Here is a 19,133-nt window from a genome sequence, read left to right on the forward strand (position 1 = left end):
TGCCCAAGGCGCAGGCAATCCTCAGATGTCGGCTGCCCAGCTGCCCAGGGCTGGCCCAAGGCGCAGGCAAGCCTCGGATGGCAGTTGCCCAGCCGCCCAGGGCCACCCGAGGCTCAGGTAACCAGGGCTGGCCAAGGCTTGTGCTGCCAGCAGTGGCAGCAGCAGAGTTGTGATGGGGGCGTCGCCTTCTCCTGATTGCTGGGTTGCCTCCTGCCCTTGAGGGTTCTCAGAATGTGAGAGGGGGCAGGCTGGGCTGAGGGACCCCCCTCCAATGCATGAATTTTCATGCACCAGGCCTCTAGTTTTAGATAAAATTATAAATTAGAAGGGATTTGGCTTTAATTCTCTATTTTGTTGCTCTTTTCCTTGATTTTATTGTAACAGTTCTGTAATTCAGACAATGCAGAACACTATAGGGGCCCTAGGTCCCTTCTGTTAGAGACAAAGTCATTCCCACTATCTTGGGTGCAACTGATAGTTTTATGATTTTAAAGCCCTAATAGTAATCATCCCAAAAGAAGGAAAGAGAAGTGAGGGTCTAAAATGTTCCTAACATGTTATAGTGCTTTTGAACAGCCTCCCAAACTCACAACACATAAACAAAATTCATAAGGATAATTCAACATAACCTTGATATACACTTCTTTTTCCATCCTCTAATACAATTTTCAATATTTTTCATCTCAAGGTACACGTAAACTAAGTTTAAAACTCTGTAGCATACCAAAAAATATATTTTTTGCCCATTTGACAAAAAATAGTATAATTTTGATTCATTCACACTGTATGGCTATTGTTATGTTGTCTGTTGTTATTTTATTTGACAATCTAAGGGAAAAGAGGTCAGTGCCCCTGACTAAACAGTCATATATTACATGTTTTAAAAGTTCTTGTGGCACACCAGTTAAAAATCGCTGCTCTAAACCATTCTTTAAGCCCAACTCAGAATTTGGTTCTCTGGATAAACCCATTATAATTAACCTCAGAGCATTTTCCATCCCTGTGAAGGTTATTATTTCTAGAACCCCCTAATCCTCCCACATATATAATTTGCTCTGTGTGGGCTGTGGACAGGAAGGAGAGATGAAGGGATAGCAAAGGTCTCCTAATAGTGGCTACACAATTATATGAAATAGTGTAATCTGTGTAAATCATCAATTTGTTTAGTTCTTGATTCATATTGTCTTTCTACTGCTATTGCTCCTCAACAGCACAGTTGCCTAACTTTGTGAATTTCATAGAGCTCAATTAAATGACCGTCCTACTTGGGTGTTAAATGTTAGCTAATGTTGATAACAGTGAAAGCTATGTTAATGAGATAATACACTTCAATTTTCAAGTGGTAAAACAAAAAGGATACATATAGTTTTTCAAGCAACTGCTTGAAGACAACACAGCAAAAAGCCCTATCACCACTGTGTTGAAAAATCACAGGTGGGATATTTTTGTTGGTATATCATATGCAACTATAGTCTGTGTACAAAGATCATTGAGCACCACACACTTTGAACTGTTTTTCTGTTCCTGCGATCTGTTTTCATTTACTTATTGCGTATAATATTTTGGCAAGCATCTTGCAGTTTTGTAAATATCACCTAGACAATATAAATGTAATCTTTATAAGAAATTAAGAGTTCAAGGCAAGAGCAAATATCAATGTTTTTACTTTTTAGGCAATACAAATAAAATCTGTACAATGAAGACTTTGGTTAAATCATTTGACCACGATATGATTTTATACTTAGACAACGAAATCACACCAACAAATATTTTGTAAGTATTAAAATCAAGCCTAGACTAAAAATTACACATTAGAGAAGGAAAAGGTTTCATTGAGCAGCTCCTTCGAGGCTTCTAGAGAAAGGTGTATGGATAAGAGTGCAAACGCTGGTCTGAGCATGACCAGAGTTTGAACCTGGTTCTGCCACTTATAGGACCGTGGAAAAGTCAGCAACCGCCTCGGAAACCCAGTTTCATTACCTGTAAAATTAAGATGAAAAGTAATGCCCGTTTCCTAGGAGTGCTGTGAGAATTGTGTGTTAATACATGTAGCGTGTAGTAGTAAACATTTTTAAAATCTCACATTTCTTTCACCGTTTGGAAAGAAAGCCACCCTTTTTAAGACGTTGCAATAGATTCCATCTCTTAACTGGAAACTTTAAGAGATGCTAACTGGAACAGTAGCAATTGATTTTCTAACACCTATTTTTATCACTTGCTTGCTGTCTGTGCTTTGTGCCTGAGCCAAGCACAGGCTTCCACCCTGCAATGCGTTCCCTGCTTGCTACCCCTTTTCCTTTCCTAATTCCATATTCTGAGTATATATGTATACACTCTCAGTCCAATCGACCCGCATTATCTTCTCTTCCCCACTTCCTCTCTTAGACTTTTAAGCTTGAAGTCACTATTTCTTCCAGTAAATTGTCCTTGATAAATGTTATACAAAAATTTCCAGAAATACCTGTGCCAGCATTTATTTCTCTGTCCTGGTATTTACATAAAAGTCACATTATTGATGTTCTGATAATGCCTAGAATTCAGGAGAATAAGCCCAAAAGACATCAAACATTTGCTGTGACTATTTCCCATAAATCTTATCTTGGAGTGCACTCTTAAAAGCTCTCCCGTGCTTCCATTAAGATGGTCTACAAGACAGCTCTCCGCAAATGGCCCACGCTAATGAGCCCATGGATATTTTTAAAGCCCGATGTGGTCAATCAAAGGGGAGGCAGCTGCCAAGACACTCCCTCCTCTGCAGCTCTGAAGCACTTCCTGCAGAAACCTGGGCCTGGCTGAGAGCTGCCATAAGGCCCAGTCTTACCTCCTCAGTCATAACATGTCAGCATCTCTTCTTTCCTGCTCCTTTTACTCTCACAAAAATACCACTCAGAAAAAGACTAAGTGTTCAGCTTTAGAAAAAAATCTAAGAGAACCAAGTTCTGACATCAGCCATAGAATTTTAATACAAAGGTTTATGACTCCAATACAAAAAGCTGTGTGCATGAAAGAGTTAGTGAGCAAATACAGCATATTCACTTTGAACCCAAGTCATTTAATATTCATCAAGTTTTTCTCATTTAAAATGAAATCTATGTGTTATTCTTTTCTTTTCTTTTATTTTTTTAGCTGTAGACTTTAGTATATTTTCCAAATTGGATGAAAACTGTGAGGGGATGTTTTCAGAATTCTGAAAAGTGATGCTAGAATGAGAAAGGGTGATGTTGCTGTTTTCAACAATAATTATGGGAAACAATATAATGTAGATCCAGTCAGACTAACATAAAGACCAAAAGCTGGCCCACTACTTATTAGCTTTGTGATTCTGGGCAGCTACTTAAACTCAGCATCAGATGCTTCCTAGGCTGTGCTAAGTAAGATAATGCATAGAATGTAAGTGCAGTACCTAGCATTGAATGTTTAATGAAAGATCGATAAATGACAGTTATAACTGCTATGGCTATTATTCTCAACTCTTATTATTTTTTTGTAGGAATAATTCCGGCAAGAATGGAGAGTATACACTGGAAATATTTATTTCCATAGCAACTGTGATTGAATCTCAGAATGTCCCCTGAATAAGTTTCCACTACCTAGACCGGGAGCAACAAAGAGATATTTGGTAAATTGAATACAGACTCAAAAAGAATGTCATTGGATTAGATAGGCTTATTATTATTATCACTATTACTAGTGAATAGAAAGCCTTTCGGAAGGTATATCCTACGTCCACTATACCTTCTTGTCATACACCTGGCAGCTTTCTCACAGTTATGACTTGAAGATACTTGAATTTGCATCCCTAATCTTGATCTTTTCCAGACTTCTCTCCCACTCTACCAAAAACAGACCTACTCTCTGTACATGTATTTTGCAGAATAACTATTAATAAAATATGTGTTGTCCCTCATTGGAAACATCATTGTCATCATCATAGCTAACACTTTTTGGGCTTTTACTAAATATCCAGCACAATGTAGAGCATTTTGCCTGTATTCACTCTTTGAAGCCAACATCACACTTATGCAGGTACTATTTTTTAATCAATATTTATAGATGAGGAAATGAATGCCAGAGATATTACTTGGCTCTGAGTTGGCAATCTTTGATGAAAATTTGAGAAATTAGGCATTTTGAGTCCAGACATTACATTTAACTACTAGAGAGAATTAGATAGGCCACCTATATGTGGATTTTTAATAATCACCCCAAAGGAATCATCCTAAAGGGATTACATTAATGGTGGACATTTCAGTCATGGGGTTGAAAAGATATTTTAGGACAGAAAAGCCTCTTAAAATATACTGCCTCAAAGCCTGCACATTCTGTTGACAAGTAGGGTTGACCTCACCAATATTAAAAAACAATTAGCACAGAAATACCTCAAATGTAGACATTTTGTTTTATAAATAATGTTTCATGATATCAAATGGCTATGCATTTTAAAAATGTTTCCAATAAATCATTCCTTCTAATTTTTCATTCTTTTGTGGCTTTATTTTGAAATTTTAAGTTAGAATATTCCTTTGTAGTAATGAGTTATTCTAGAGTGCTCACATTCACATTTTAGTTAAAGTCAGCTTTGAATATAATTTTTAAAAATTATTAAGTAAATAAATATTCTATTTATTTTCCCAATATCTTACTGCCAATGAACCAACATATACAACTCCTTACTTTAACCATCATCACTTATTTTTACTTAGTCCCACATTATTAAACTGCATTTTTTAACAAATTTAATGTACTATAAGTACATTATCTGCTTAATCAAGACATCCCAAAATAACATTAATTGAAATAATTCACATGATTTCCTTTTTGTATTTGTTAAATCTACAAACTAAAAGTACACTATTGGACTTTCGTACACTAATGGTAGTACACAAGCATAAATACTGAAAACACAAAGATGTCCTCAAATATAGGACTATAAATAACTCAAGCAAAATAGGACTAACAGAGGCATGTTGTATTTGGAGGGAAGAAGGATTACTTGAATCTCATGCAAATTATAATACCTACTAGAGGCCTGGGGCATAAAATTTGTGCAGGGGGGGGGGGTAAGGGTGTCCCTCAGCCCAGCCTGCACCCTCTCCAATCTGGGATTCAATTGCTCCCAATTGCTCGCCTGCCTGCCTTCCTGATTGCCCCTAACTGCTTCTTCCTGGCAGCCTGATCACACCCTAACCACTCCCCTGCCAGCCTGATTGATGCCTAACTGCTCCCCTTCCAGCCTGTTTGCCCCTAACTGCCCTCCCCTGCAGGCCTGGTTACCCTAACTGCCCTCCCCTGCTGGCCATCTTGTGGCAGCCATTTTGTGTCCACATGGGGCAGCCATCTTTGACCACATTGGGGCAGCCATCTTGTGTGTTGGAGTGATGGTCAACTTGCATATTACTCTTTTATTAGATAGGATAGAGGCCTGGTGCACGGGTGGGGGTCAGCTGGTTTGCCCTGAAGGGTGTCCTGGATCAGGGTGAGGGTTCCCTTGGGGCATAGGACGGCCTGGGTGAGAGGACTGTGGTGGTTTGCAGGCTGGCCACACCCCCCGGTGACCCAAGCAGAGGCCCTGGTATCTGGGATTTATTTATCTTTTATAATTGAAACTTTGTAGCATTGAGTGGAGGCCTGGGCTGGCCAGGGTGTGCGGAAAGCTTAGCTTTCTCCATTGCAGGGGAAACCCAAGCCTCCTGCTCGCTCCATGGCTGCAGCCATCTTGGTTGGGTATTTGCATACTCGTTCCTGATTGGCTGGTGGGCATGGCTTGTGGGTGCAGCAGAGTGATGGTTAATTTGCATATCACTCTTTTATTAGATAGGATTCTTACATTTTTCAAATGAAGAACAGTTTAAATGATGTAACCATGGTCAGAGCTACTTAGAACTAAAACTAGATTGAGGATCTCTGGCTCCTTGATTGGGGCTTTTGCAGTTATTACAAATTTAAGGAATTTGCAGTAGAGTCCCATTCTCAGAAATTCAGCTGATGCACCTGGGAAAGAAAAATCACAGCAAATCTAGATATTTTTCTTTCCCGATGGTTCCTAAGCACAGGCAACTAATTCACTGATGATCAACTGGAGAAACAATATTCTATTCTAACACCACTGGGGGGAAACGGTTCTGTGGGACTTGCTATATGTTATATTTTAAAAGCACAAGAAGCAATTTCCATTGCTGATTTTCCTAAATGTCATTGTGCAGCCTTGAGTCTAATACTAGGAAGATATGTCTCCCTACATTTTAGGACCTAGGTAATAAATTTGTGTGAAATGTTTTATACGTAGCAGAGCAGCTCCCACTCTGCGATGTATTGAAAGTCAGCCCTCAACACAAGGGTTTGTAATATTTCTTCTTCTTTTGTTTAAATACAAATAAAATAAATTTAAAAAAAGGAAGGAGAAAAAGGAAAAACAAAAGAAAGAAATTTGTGTGAAAGGAGTTGAGGAAAACATTTGACAGTGTCGGTTGGCTATCACTGTGGACAAGATGAAGGCTCTGAATGACTATATTCAATTTTGTTCTACTTAATGACTAAAATTGGCCTGGGAGTTTCTAACGTGCTATGGGCCTCTGCTGCCTTTCTCTATTAGGAATACAGTGGTAAACAAAACAGACACAGAAGCATGAACAAATATACTATAAAATAGCTGTAAACTGTGGTATGTATTATGAAAGAAAAGAAAAGGATGAGGTGGGAATGGTGGGGTGACACATAGACTTTTATCCTAAGTGCAAGGTATGTGAAGCTTGTTAAAAATTATAAAACATTTCAAACCTCCAGATAAAACATGCACTTACTACCCATATTTAATGGATACTAATATTTTGCCATATTCACTTCTGATTGCTCCTTTAAAAACATATATAAAAGTGAGAAAGTACAGCTAAAGCATGCACCACCCATTCTTACACCCTTATCTCTAGAGACACCAGTCCTCACATTTGATTAAGAAAATGATGTGATCCATGAACTCCTGCCTAGGGAAGAACCTATGACTCCTGAGAGAGGAAGCAGAGAGAGCAGCTGGGAGACTCCTGTACCCGCGCAGGGGAGATGAAAGTTATATGCAATTGGGTGGTACAAAACAAATGGAGAGAGGTAGACAGACTTGAAACATATTTATGTAACACATGACTGTGAGAGAAAAAAACAAACACATAAGAAGACCAAAATAACTTAAAAAAAAAATCTAAGCAGGTTGAAATAGATAAATCTAGTAAGTTCCCCTTTTTAAGGTCCTGATCATGAATTTAAACAAAACCAAATGACATCAAAATGAACTATACTTACATAATGTTAGTGATATGACTTGGTAATGCCTTTTTCCCTAGCTGATTCAAAGGATGGTGAAGGTGAAAGCAACCTGGATTGCCTCAAGTGTGTTATACAGCTACTGCATAAAGAGTGCACAGCATCCAATTAAACAGTGATGCTTCTGCCTGGGAAAGCTATATATATAAGCAAATGAAACCTGAGAGGACATGTTAGGAATACATAATTACAGTTGGGCCCTATTTAAAACACAGTTCAGCATTACATGTATTGAAATATAATAATCAATAAATGAGGATTCTGATATATCACAATCATAAATTACAAAGTTAGCTTGTAAATTGATATTTATTTCCACTAATGTTCATGCCATTATGAAGTCCTACACTAAATGTGTCTTTTTTTCACTTCTATCGTTTAGATGTACTAAACAAAGGATAATCCTCTACATAGCTAAGTGTTATTTGTCAACTATTTAGTAGTAATTGAACAAGACCAGTGTAAGTACTGAGAAGAACATGAGCTTAAGCTCTATAAATCTCCAAAAAGATAAGGTATGTATGCAAATAACAATGTAAAACAGAATACAGTAAGCATTGGAGAATGCTAAAGTATTATTAGGCTGTGAGTTTCTATAGAAACTGGATCATGTCTCATTTACTTTTATATTTCTAGCTCCTAGTACTCGTACAGTGAAAGGAACATACTAAATGCTTAATAAGTGTCCATTCATTCATACATTTTTACAAATATTTATTAAGTGCTTACTAGATGCTAAGCATACAAAGATCCAGTTCCTGTTTTTGATGAGCTTACACTTCTTCCTTCCAAATTCATTCTGCGTGCCCTGGTTAAAGGTAGAAGGTAAGGACAAATATGAAGGGGCGGTCCACGATGCTGAGAAGGCAAAGAAATGTGCTGTGTATGAAGCAGGGCAAACCAGCGGACGGACTTGAGGATACTGTGCTTTGAAATAGAAGATAAAATCAACTGTGGGCACCCAGTAGCATGGTTGTGCGGCAGTAATGAGTAGCTGAGTTTAGAAACACATAGTTTTGTCATTTTCTCCAACACTTCTTAAAGTTTTCAGATATTTTGGATAAAAAAGAAATACAGAGTGAAGAATTTGGGAGAAAAATGGTTAAGTCTGGCCTTGCATATATCCATAACCCAAGGACACAGACAATAATGCGGTGAAGGGGAGAGAGCAGGATGGAAGGGAGTCAGTGAGGGAAAAATGGGGACATCTGTAATAATTCCAACAATGAAGATAAATAAAAAATAATAATAATTCTGAGAGGGAAAAATAAACCAAGCTAATAAAGTTAAAACAAAACAAAACAACAACATACAAGAGTCTGGCCTTCAGATAAAAAAAAACCAAACACCTGAAATAATGGAGCAAATGGTGAAGGGTAGAAAAAGATGTAAGGACAAGAAGTGGGTGCTATGTTTGGGAAAACAAGAGAAGGAGGTAAAAAAAAAAAAAAAGTGCATAAGGGGAGGAAGAAAGTGGAAGAAAAAGGGGTAGGACCTGAATTTGGAATTTGACATTTTGGAGTTGTAGAACTCTTCTAGTTTATGAAAATATTCTGGGTAAGGCTGTGGACATTAGCAGCTGAGTGAAGTGGAGGTCAAGGACATGAATGGAATAGGTAGAGGTGATCAAGGAAGTATGAGATGGACAGTCCAATGAGCCATGACATGGTTGTTGACATCATGATTTGGTGGGGAATACTAAGATAGAAAGGAGATAGAAAACTATCACCAAATTATTTGAATGTTGGTGAAATACCAGGAGATTCTGAGAAAATGGCAAAGACGGTGAGTAGAATGAGAGACTTGGTAAATATTTCATGGGCAAGAAATACTTGATATGAACCTTGTAGTACATATAAGAGTTCACAGTCAGAGAGATTGGGAGGCAGAGGAGAAGACTTTTAAGCCTGAAGGATGATCTAAGTAAAGTCAGGGGAGGCAGGAATGGTTAACTTTCAGATTCATCATTACTGGATCTCTCACATGAAATGATCTGAAACAATTACATGGTTCCAGTCAATGGGCTTTACAGTATTTTCTAAAAGGACCACCAGCTCATATCTATCTCCCTTCACTCATAATTATCTGAACGCCCTAACTCCCTTATCCCCAGCAAAGTAAACTCAACACTTAATGGTTCAACTGGTCCATTGTCTGGTGTTTATATATGTGACCTGGTGTAGTAGATCTCCAACTGGTTCCATCTGATCTGACAAGGCCTGGCTAATTGGGTTCTTTTCAACATAAGGGGCTGCAGAGAGTCTAATTTCTTAATTTAATAGTAGCTTTTCAGAGGTGTCTTGAACTTGCTTATTTTTTCTATGTGGACATGGCTCTAACTTAAGATGGTATTTTATCCTTGTTCTTAGAATTATACTTTCACAGAGTAGAAAGGAGCTTTGGAGGGTCATGTGGTCCCACCTCCTGCTCAATCAAAGACTTTCCCTAAAAATACTGTGGTCAGTTTCTGCCTGAACACTCCTCATATATTGAAAAATCACTAATTCAAGGGTAGATCGCTACATTTGTCTTTGCTGTAGTAAATTCTCAAATTAATACCACAATTCTGGGTAGACATGATCTGTTACTGTTATTGCCAAGTTGTATTTACTACTGTATTTATCATTTTGACCTGTCTGAAAGCACCTACACTGAGCCTGTAACAGATACACTATATTTGTTGAAACCAAATCTAAATCTTCAAGGCATCTTAACTGCTCAGTAGAGAAGAAATATATTTCAGTCATACTTCCAGTACAGTATAGTTTCACGTCAAAATCTGTTTTCTATTCATTATTTATTTCCAAACCCATTATGAAATGTGTAACCAGAGGAAGACTCTGACCTGGGTGCACATGGTAGCATATTTATGTTGTGCGTATTTAGAGAGAAAAGAGAGGGAAAGAAGCAGGGAGAGAGGGAGTGAGGTAAAAATAGATCATAATCTCAGCCCTTGGGTATATTATAAATACACCTGAATGTTAATTCCTACTTTTATAAAATGAGTACAATAATGTCTCCTGATCACAACAATTTTTGGATATCAAATGAGCTCAAGATAATAAAAGTGCTTATAAATCAGAAAATCTTATCCCTTTGTAAGACAGCCATACTTGCTTTTATGTGCAATTTAGAATATCTGTCCTTTTACTTCTTGATATTGTCACTTCCTAAACACTATACATTTATTTGTAGAAGCACTCCACTTCAGGAAAAATAATGTGTTCCTTTGGAAGGGTGTTTCATCACACAGCTTCTCATTATTCATGTGCAGTGCCAAGAACCTTGAGAAGACAGGAAAAAAATCGGTCCGCTCTAACTTCTCTGTAGCTCTCCTTTTGACAGTGCTCAAGTGCAGGCTGATTGGCTACAGCTCCAGAGGGATTTGATGAAGCAAAGTGTTCCACAGCAATACAGAATCCAGCTGCTTCTGTCTCAAGGGAAGTGTAAGATACGACCTTGGTTGATGGCTCTTAGGTATGCTAGTTGCCTAGCAAACCTCAGAAATCCAAGGAAAAAGGCATACGCCTTTATTGGTTTGTATTTTGAAGCTTTCATTATCATAATGTGATGTGCGGCAAATTGAATATCTTTACAGAAAGCTTAGAACAGCATGGCATTTCCTACTACGATAGCCTACTGACATGTTCCAAATAATCTTATCAATTCCCGTATCTGTGATGATAACAAAATGTCATTATACAATATGTTAGTGCTTATAAAGCACTAAGTCCATAGGATATTTTAAACCTGAAAGAGTTCATGATGAGTGAGATTTAAATAACCATATTTTTAATACTCTCAATGTGAAACTAAATTTGATTTCTTCATGCTACACACATTTCATAGCCATCAAAAATCCTTCTTTCCTCTAAGGTCATCATTTTATTTCTGAAAGTAGGGAAATATATTAAAGAAAGAGGATTCCTCAATAGTTTCAAAAGTGTATGTTCATAGATTCATATGCAAATAAGACCGTTGCAGGTAAGTACACATTTTACCTAATGGAAAAATAAATGAAACATTTTCTAAAAATGTGTGCAAAAATCATTGCACTAGCAAATAATCTGAATATATTTCTAGAAACAAAAACCCTTTTAACTGCTCCTCTCACATTGGTTAGTTAACATGCTTAGATCTTTTTTTTAAAATATATTTTTATTGATTTCAGAGAGGAAGGGGGAGGGAGTGGGAGAGAGAGAGAAATATCGATGATGAGAGAGAATCATTGCCCAGCCGCCTCCTGCACACCCCACACTGGGGATTGAGCCTGAAACCTGGGCATGTGCCCTGACCAGGAATCGAACCGTGACTTCCCACTTCTTAGGTCCACCCTCAACCACTGAGCCACACTAGCCAGGCCATGCTTAGATCTTTTATATAGTAAATATTCTATGTAGAATTTTTATATTTTCATTCTTTGTTTTTTTCCCTTTCTCTCCATAATGTAAATATGATGAACTAAGCAGACTATTAAATAAAAATAGCACTCTTAATTAAATCAGTCATTTAATTATCTTTTAAAATCATGAAAAATCTCTATTGGGTTTTATTTAATACAAAGTTAAATCAGTGCAGGTGGAGGTGGAGGTGGAAGAGGCTATAGGGGTCTAAATGGTGATGGGAAGAAAGAAAACAAAAACAAAGTTAAATCAGCAATTTAGTAAACTAATCATTACTAACTACCACTGATAATAAATAATGAGCTTAAACATTTCAAAAACTTTTTGGACATCTTAAAGTATATCTATTTTCTTCAATGGGAAAAATAATTTCTGATGGCCATAACACAAAAGTCTTTACTAGTTAGCTGACGTACTGCATGATTGAGTTGATCATGACATTTCAATCTGCTGTTTGCATACGTACGCAATCTAAACTAATTTTAGTTTAAACTTAACACTTATTTGCTGTGGGATGCACAGAATAGTAGCAGAAATAAAAATTAATAAATATTAAAATTAATCCATAATTCTAATACTTTAACAAATCAAATCAATTTCAGTTTTTAGGGCATCTTGCATTCTTTGCTCTTATGCATACATAGACTTTTCCTGACAGTATAGGTAAGTTTTGGTTGTTAAATAGTCATAAAGTTTTCATAAATATCATGAAAATAAATAAATTACATAAATTAAATTTATAAATTATATAAATTAAATAAATTAGCTTCTCTGAGCCTCAGATGTATCCCCTGTACATTGAAGGGAGTGGTACTTCCAGGATGGCTATATAAAGCCATAGGAGCATAACATGTATACAATAAATGTTAGCTATGATTTTTTATTATAACACTAGAGGCCTGGTGCATAAAATTCGTGCATGGGGGGGGGCAGTGCCCCTCAGCCCAACCTGAACCCTCTCCAACCTGGGACCCCTCAGGGGTCCGGCAGTCGGACATCCCTCTCACAATCCAGGACTGCTGGCTCCCAACTGCTTGCCTGCCTGCCAACCTGATCACACCCTAACCACTCCCCTCCAGCCTGATCAACGCCTAACTGCTCCCCTGCCGACCTGGTCACCCCTAATTGACCTTCCCTGCTGGCCTGATTGCCCCTAACGGCCTCTGCCTCGGCCCCAATCACCGTGGCTTTGTCTGGAAGGACATCCGGATGGATGTCCGAAAGATGTTTGGTCTAATTAGCATATTACCCTTTTATTAGTATAGATAACACATATGCCCCTAAAAAGTTATATTATTTTATACGCTTTAAATTATACAGTACATATTCAACCTCTTTTACCCTTTTTTTTCTAAATATATCTTGATTTTTTTTCATGGAGAGAAAGGGAGAGGAATAGAGAGTTAGAAACATCGATGAGAGAGAAACATCAATCAGCTGCCTCCTGCACACCCCCAACTGGGGATGTGCCTGCAACCAAGCTACATGCCTTTAACTGGAATCAAACCTGGGACCCTTCAGTCCACAGGCCAATGCTTTATCCACTGAGACAAACTGGTTAGCCCCCCCCCCCCCACTTCTTTTTTTTCTTTCTTTTTAGATTATCCACATTTGTAGATATGGCATTAGTTCATTTTTTCCATTGATTTTTAGAGAGAGTGGAAGGGAGAGGGATAGTGAGAGAGAAACATCAATGTAAGAAACATCCCTTCAATTGCCTTCCTTAGGAGCCTTGACCAGGGATCCAACTTGAAACCCAGGTATGTGCCAGGTGTGTTCCCTGACCTGGAATTGAACCTGCAACCTTTCCGTGCACAGGACCACGCTCACGCTCAACCAACCTATCCACTTCAGCCTGGCTGTTACACAATTTCTGGAATTTTATTTCAATTAATTCTCGCAAAGTCTGTGGTTTAGGTAATATTCACATTTTGTTGATGAGAAGAAGAAGAAAAAAAAAAACAACATCTTCATTTTGAGACATTATTCTTCCCTCATTGCTGCATTTTCCTGCCAGCCCTAGAAAGGCTCTTGACAGCGGTTTCACTGGTATCCAGAGTTAGAAGCATTCTCCTCACCACTACCCTCTCCAAAGTCTCTTCTGCACTGGTACTGAGGCTGTCATGGAGGGCACAGAGGCTAGGTAACAGAGACAATGACAGTATTTGGACCACTGGAGCCACTGTATCTACCTCTCTTCTCTCAGCCTTTCTCCACCGTGCTGGAGAAGGCAGGGCCAGCAACTTCCAGCAGCACCGAGCTTCCGGATAGGCCAAGGTTTGTGGCGCTAGCTCTTTGGACACCGGAAGTGCTGCAGTCTCTCCCTGTCCAGAGCTGCTGTCACCCCCGAGGTTATAGGGCTGCCCTGGAAGTCCTCTGCGTGCCTCCCATCCACAGCAAACATGGCAGTGGACTTGGCAATGTAACTGCTATTTTTAGATACTTTTAAACACTGACTCTGCTTCTCGACTGTGGGACATGTACAAAAAATCCTTAGGCATGCTTCGACTTTCCCTCCTGCCGGTGGCCTTAAATTCTGCACGTACACACCCGCTCCCCCCAGGTGGTTGTGGGCACCACATCTGCGGGAGAGCATCAGTGGCCAGGACATTTCTCTGCGTTATCTTAGGCTCCTACGTCTTTGGTTGAATTGGCTGTTCTGCTTGCTTTGCTCCCCTGCCCCTTACTCCCATCAACTTTGGGCCTTGAAAGTATCTTGGTTCTCAGGTTTAGCTCAGGTGGTGTTTGGGAGGGTCTCAGACTGCCTGTGTTTGACAGCAGTTCTGGAGACCGAGCAGGTCACGATGGCTTCATGATTCCCAAATCCCTCCTCCCAGGTCCTTTTTCTAACGGGAGTTAGGTTGCCCAGATGTGACACTCATTCGGTTTAGGATTCACCCATTAGGACATAACATATTTTCAAAGAACTGCTTTTGAGTGGAGGATACCTGTGAGGAGTGGAATCAGTGGTGAAAGGAACCAATGGCGGATTTGGAACCCCCAGATAGGGAACCTCACTCACTCCCTGCAGGTCTCCCCACTGCACTCCCTGCATGTCTCCCTCAGCGGCCGGCCTGGGCGTGCAGGAGGCTTGGCTTCCTTCGTCGCCGGGCGACAAAGGAAGTCAAGCCTCCCACCCACTCCACCAACTCCATGGCTCCGGCCGACGCTGCCATCTTTGTGGCTATGGGCGCCACCATTTTTGTCGCGGAGTGATGGTTAATTTGCATGTTACCCTTTTATTAGATAGGATGTGTTTAGAATTTGACATTTTACAAAGTTCTTTTATGTGTTGTTATCTCACCTGCTCTGTTGATCTTCACAAAACCATTTTAGTTGATAATGTCATTGTTATTATCACTATTAATATTAAGACAAAATTGGTAAAATTACTTCTTCTTTTGAATCAAAAACATAAGATCATATCCTCATAACATATATAAGTACATTTCAATCACCTACATCACACAATAACCTTGTCCCTAAATATTTTATGATTTTTCCCATTATAATAGTTGCAATTGCTCTTTCACTATAATTTCTATTAGTTTTGATTATTTAAAGGAACAATGTTGATTTTAGTATATTTGTTTCATGTTCAACAGTTTTATTGAGTTCCTTATCACCTCTTAAAAATATGGTCAATTCTTTTGGTTTTCTGAGTTGTCATATTTCCAAAATAAATTCTATATTATAGAATCATATTAATATACTCAGCCACTTAATTGAAAAATTAAAAGAAAACTAAGACTAGTTATCTATCATGATATCATGATATATTACAATCTGCCTGTTAGAAACAAAAAATTCTATTTATGAGATTATTTATCTGTTACTAGTAAGTTTCAGTTAGCTTGTAGGTTGTATTACTTTATGAATTTTTCTCATCGTTCTTTCAAACCTCATAATACCTTGACTGACAGGAAGACATGATGTTACCGTGTGAAAGAAAAGGAATCAAAGAGAAACCACACATTTTTTCTTTCTTCTTTGTGACTTTTAAATATTATTCTTGGGGATGAGAGAATAAAGGGATGAGTAAGAAAGAGGTCTAAACTGCATGCACTTGCACACTTGGGAGATTTTTGCTGTTTTTTTTTTGTTGTTCTCTTAATGCATAGCTGGCTAAGCTCCTTTTCATCCTAAACTAGACCTTCAACTCCCCAATACAACCAAGAATATTGTTCAGGTATAGAAGGATAAATTATTTTGTGCCTTTACTTGTCTTTTCCCATCTACTCCCAGAGTAGACTGCTTCCTTCAAAAAGTAATAATAAAAAGTCTTTTTTTTATTATTGAATCAGTTGGTTAACAAAACCAAATAATCCACTGCCAACAGCAACCTAAAGGAATCCACTGTTGCCGCCGACATATTTCATTTTTATTTAATCATGATTTGTTTTTAGATCAATTATAAAAAAAAATGGTAATGGCTAAGAAAAGGACCAAGTTGATACAATTATTTTCACTGCAGACCCAGACAATCGGCTTCAGGTACGGATTCTGTACTCACGGGGGAAATGATTAGAGGTGGATGGATTGACACTGTCCCCACTGTCAGCACTTTCACTGCTGGAAACTTCATCATCAGATTCCCTCACGGAGGAGCAGGGCGAGGAGCCGTCAACTTCTTCAAACTTCCTCTTTAAAATTCCACTCATAGCTGCAGCGCTGTCACATGTACCTGGAACAGGAATGGGAGCAACGAAGCATTGAAATATGTGACCGCTGGATGTGCAGCCAAGGTCCCCAGAGTCATTTCTAAGTGGCTTTTTATACATGAGCTGAGCTTCACCTTGGAAAGATCACCAACCAGGTTTAAAAAAAATATATCTTCAAATTAACAAAAAATTACTTTACATTAAATATGGGCATTTGACCATTTGCTTGCCAAAATGTATCATTTTTTGGACATAGTTCATCTTATTGGAATACCTCTATTCCCTTTTTTTGGCAAATTAAGAAAATCCACTGGAGTCCATGAAATTCTGTAATGAAAACAAATGCCAGTGTCCCCCAAAGTCTTAAATGATTACTGCTTGTAAAAAATTCATCTGGAAGGAACACAGATAAGTATGCACAAATGCCATGCTCAAGTTTTAAAATGAAAGAAACCTAATTACCTGAGTACAGTGAAGCATATGAAATCAGTTCTAAATTTTAGGTAGTTTCCATTTCAATATTGCAATAAGGTGAAACGTGTCCCCATGATGCCTGCTTGCTGAAGCAACAGCTGTTTCAGGAACTATCTAAGGCTGTTTACCTGGGAGATAGCACTAATTGGTGAGGGGTGGTTTCTCCTAAGTCCTTTCTCTGGGATGTATGGGCTTTCCCTTCTCCTTGGGCTGTCTCCACCTTCCCCATTTACCTTGATGTGTGTATAGTCAGCTAAAGGACGGAAACTTTCCTTGCAGTGAAAGGATATTTTGGAGAAAACCTATGTATAAATTAGCTTAGACATATGTACTTGGTTTTACATTGTTAAATTAGATTAACTTAGCTGAGAGTGTTACTAAATCGATTCCATGCATTCTATCTTCCATCCCATTTATCAGCTCATTTGAATTCATTTGAGTTCTTGAAGCCATTCTCTTCTTTTCCTGCCAGAGCGTAGCCATCAGCCCTTTGATCAGGAGGAAGCAAGACCCTTAACACTATTCTGATGCCCACTTAGTTACATTAGCCAGGTATTGACCTCAGAAATCTCTGAACTTACCCCTCCTCTGCACAGATCACAGAGCAAGCAGCTTACCTAGATCCCCTTAGCCGGGCCAGCTCTTCAATATCTAATTCGGTAGTTTTCTTTCACAGAGGGCTACTTGGATTAGTAGCCTCAGCATCACCCAGGAGGGAGACTGTTAGAAATGCAAATTCTCAGGCCCCTCTCCAGCCCATCTGAATCAGAAATTCCCAGGGGGCGGGGCCTAGCACTCTGTGCTTCATGAAGGCTTCCAGGTGATCTTGATGAACACTCAAAATGGAGGACCACTTGTCTCATTCTAGTCTGCTCTCCAAGCAGCTTCTCCCTGGACTTGTCCTTTCTCAGGTATGTCCACACACCAGCCCTAGAGAGTCACAGAACCCAGCACTCAATTCCTAGTCAAAAGGCCATCCGTGATGTGATTTCTAGTGAAATTATTAGACATGTATGAGATGTCTCCTAGGTCTATCACTGAGTTCAATGTACTCCACTCATCTACACATGTGTTGAGGAACTGGTATGAATATGTTTGACTCCTTGGGCGGAGTAGGGGATATAGAAGGGAGTAGAATATGTTACCTGCCCAGCCACTCTGCTGGGCTCCATCGAATTGTGAGCGCTCCTAAATTGACGTTCTGCAGCCTGTTTTAGTAATCCATGTCTTTTTGCACTTACATTAACAATGGAGAAAACTGATCGCAATAAGAAGATACTGCATTGTCCACACTTTTGAGAATAACATCTTTATTCTGACTCTGATTTTACCACTATTCAGATTAGCATATTATTTTCTCCATCTAAAAGAGTGTGAAATGCATAAAGTGTTCATGCATATCTGAGCACGGAAAAGAGAAAGATATTTTAAGTAAGTTCTTGAAATAAAAGTAGGACGGGATATAAATTTTAAAATGGTTCACTTCAAACAAGATGCAAAGAAATGCATGAGGGAGAAACTCCAAGACACAAAGTAATAAAAGATATAAACCTATTTTTTAAGTACATTTTTATAATAAAATATTGCAATGGGAACAGTTAAAAACCACATCATTAAGTTTCCCCAGCTTCCTTAGGAAAGGCAGGGTCCTCAAGACACTAAATTGGGGTACAGGGAACCATGTTCCAATATGGTGAGATGAGTACCTTTCTCACTTCCTCAAGAATGAGAGGGGGAATCTTGGGAGGGGTGATAAGAGAATTAAAAGTCATTTCCCCCTTTGTTATTACATTTGGAACCAGCAAGACTTGAAACCATGGAGTTGAATATTGGATATAATTTCTATCTACATTTTTGGGACTGAAAAAGCCTAAGCTAGACCCATGTCAAAGAAAAAAAAGGCACTGACTGCTTAGAGTAGAATTAGAGTTTTTAAGATAAAAAATTTTAAGTAATTACAGGAGGGCATAACCTTATACCCATGAAATTGGTTAAGTGCTAAATGGCTTGTGCAACAACCAAGCGTAACATCTATCTGGTTTCACTGCCTTTTAAAAAAAATGTGAGTGTAACAAGATGTCATCACAAATTGTGAGGGTCAAATGACCCACTGCTTACCAGTATCTTACCCTTGATTTAGACCTAATAGTGGAGTGGTTTTCTGCTACATCATCTACCGTATACTATCTCACTAGGGAAGAAAAGAATACAAAAATTTTGGCGGAAGATAAAGCTGGGTAGGTACTCATTTATTTTAAATGTGAGCAGCTGAAAATCTAAA

The 19,133-nt window shown here is 38.6% G+C and overlaps 1 protein-coding gene across 1 annotated transcript in view; it reads right to left on the reverse strand.

Moving 5' to 3' along the window:
• Nucleotides 1-19,133, reverse strand: part of CSRNP3 (cysteine and serine rich nuclear protein 3) — a gene marked incomplete at its 3' end in the record, with an annotated part of 161,105 nt that overhangs the window by 45,115 nt on the left and 96,857 nt on the right. The window contains exon 3 of the mRNA XM_079782445.1: nt 16,231-16,401. Within this exon, the coding sequence (XP_079638571.1) occupies nt 16,231-16,401 (171 nt within the window). The remainder of the gene's footprint in view (nt 1-16,230; nt 16,402-19,133) is intronic.

This window comes from Cnephaeus nilssonii, assembly GCF_951640355.1.
Source record: "Cnephaeus nilssonii genome assembly, chromosome: 10".
Lineage (NCBI taxonomy): Eukaryota > Metazoa > Chordata > Mammalia > Chiroptera > Vespertilionidae > Cnephaeus > Cnephaeus nilssonii.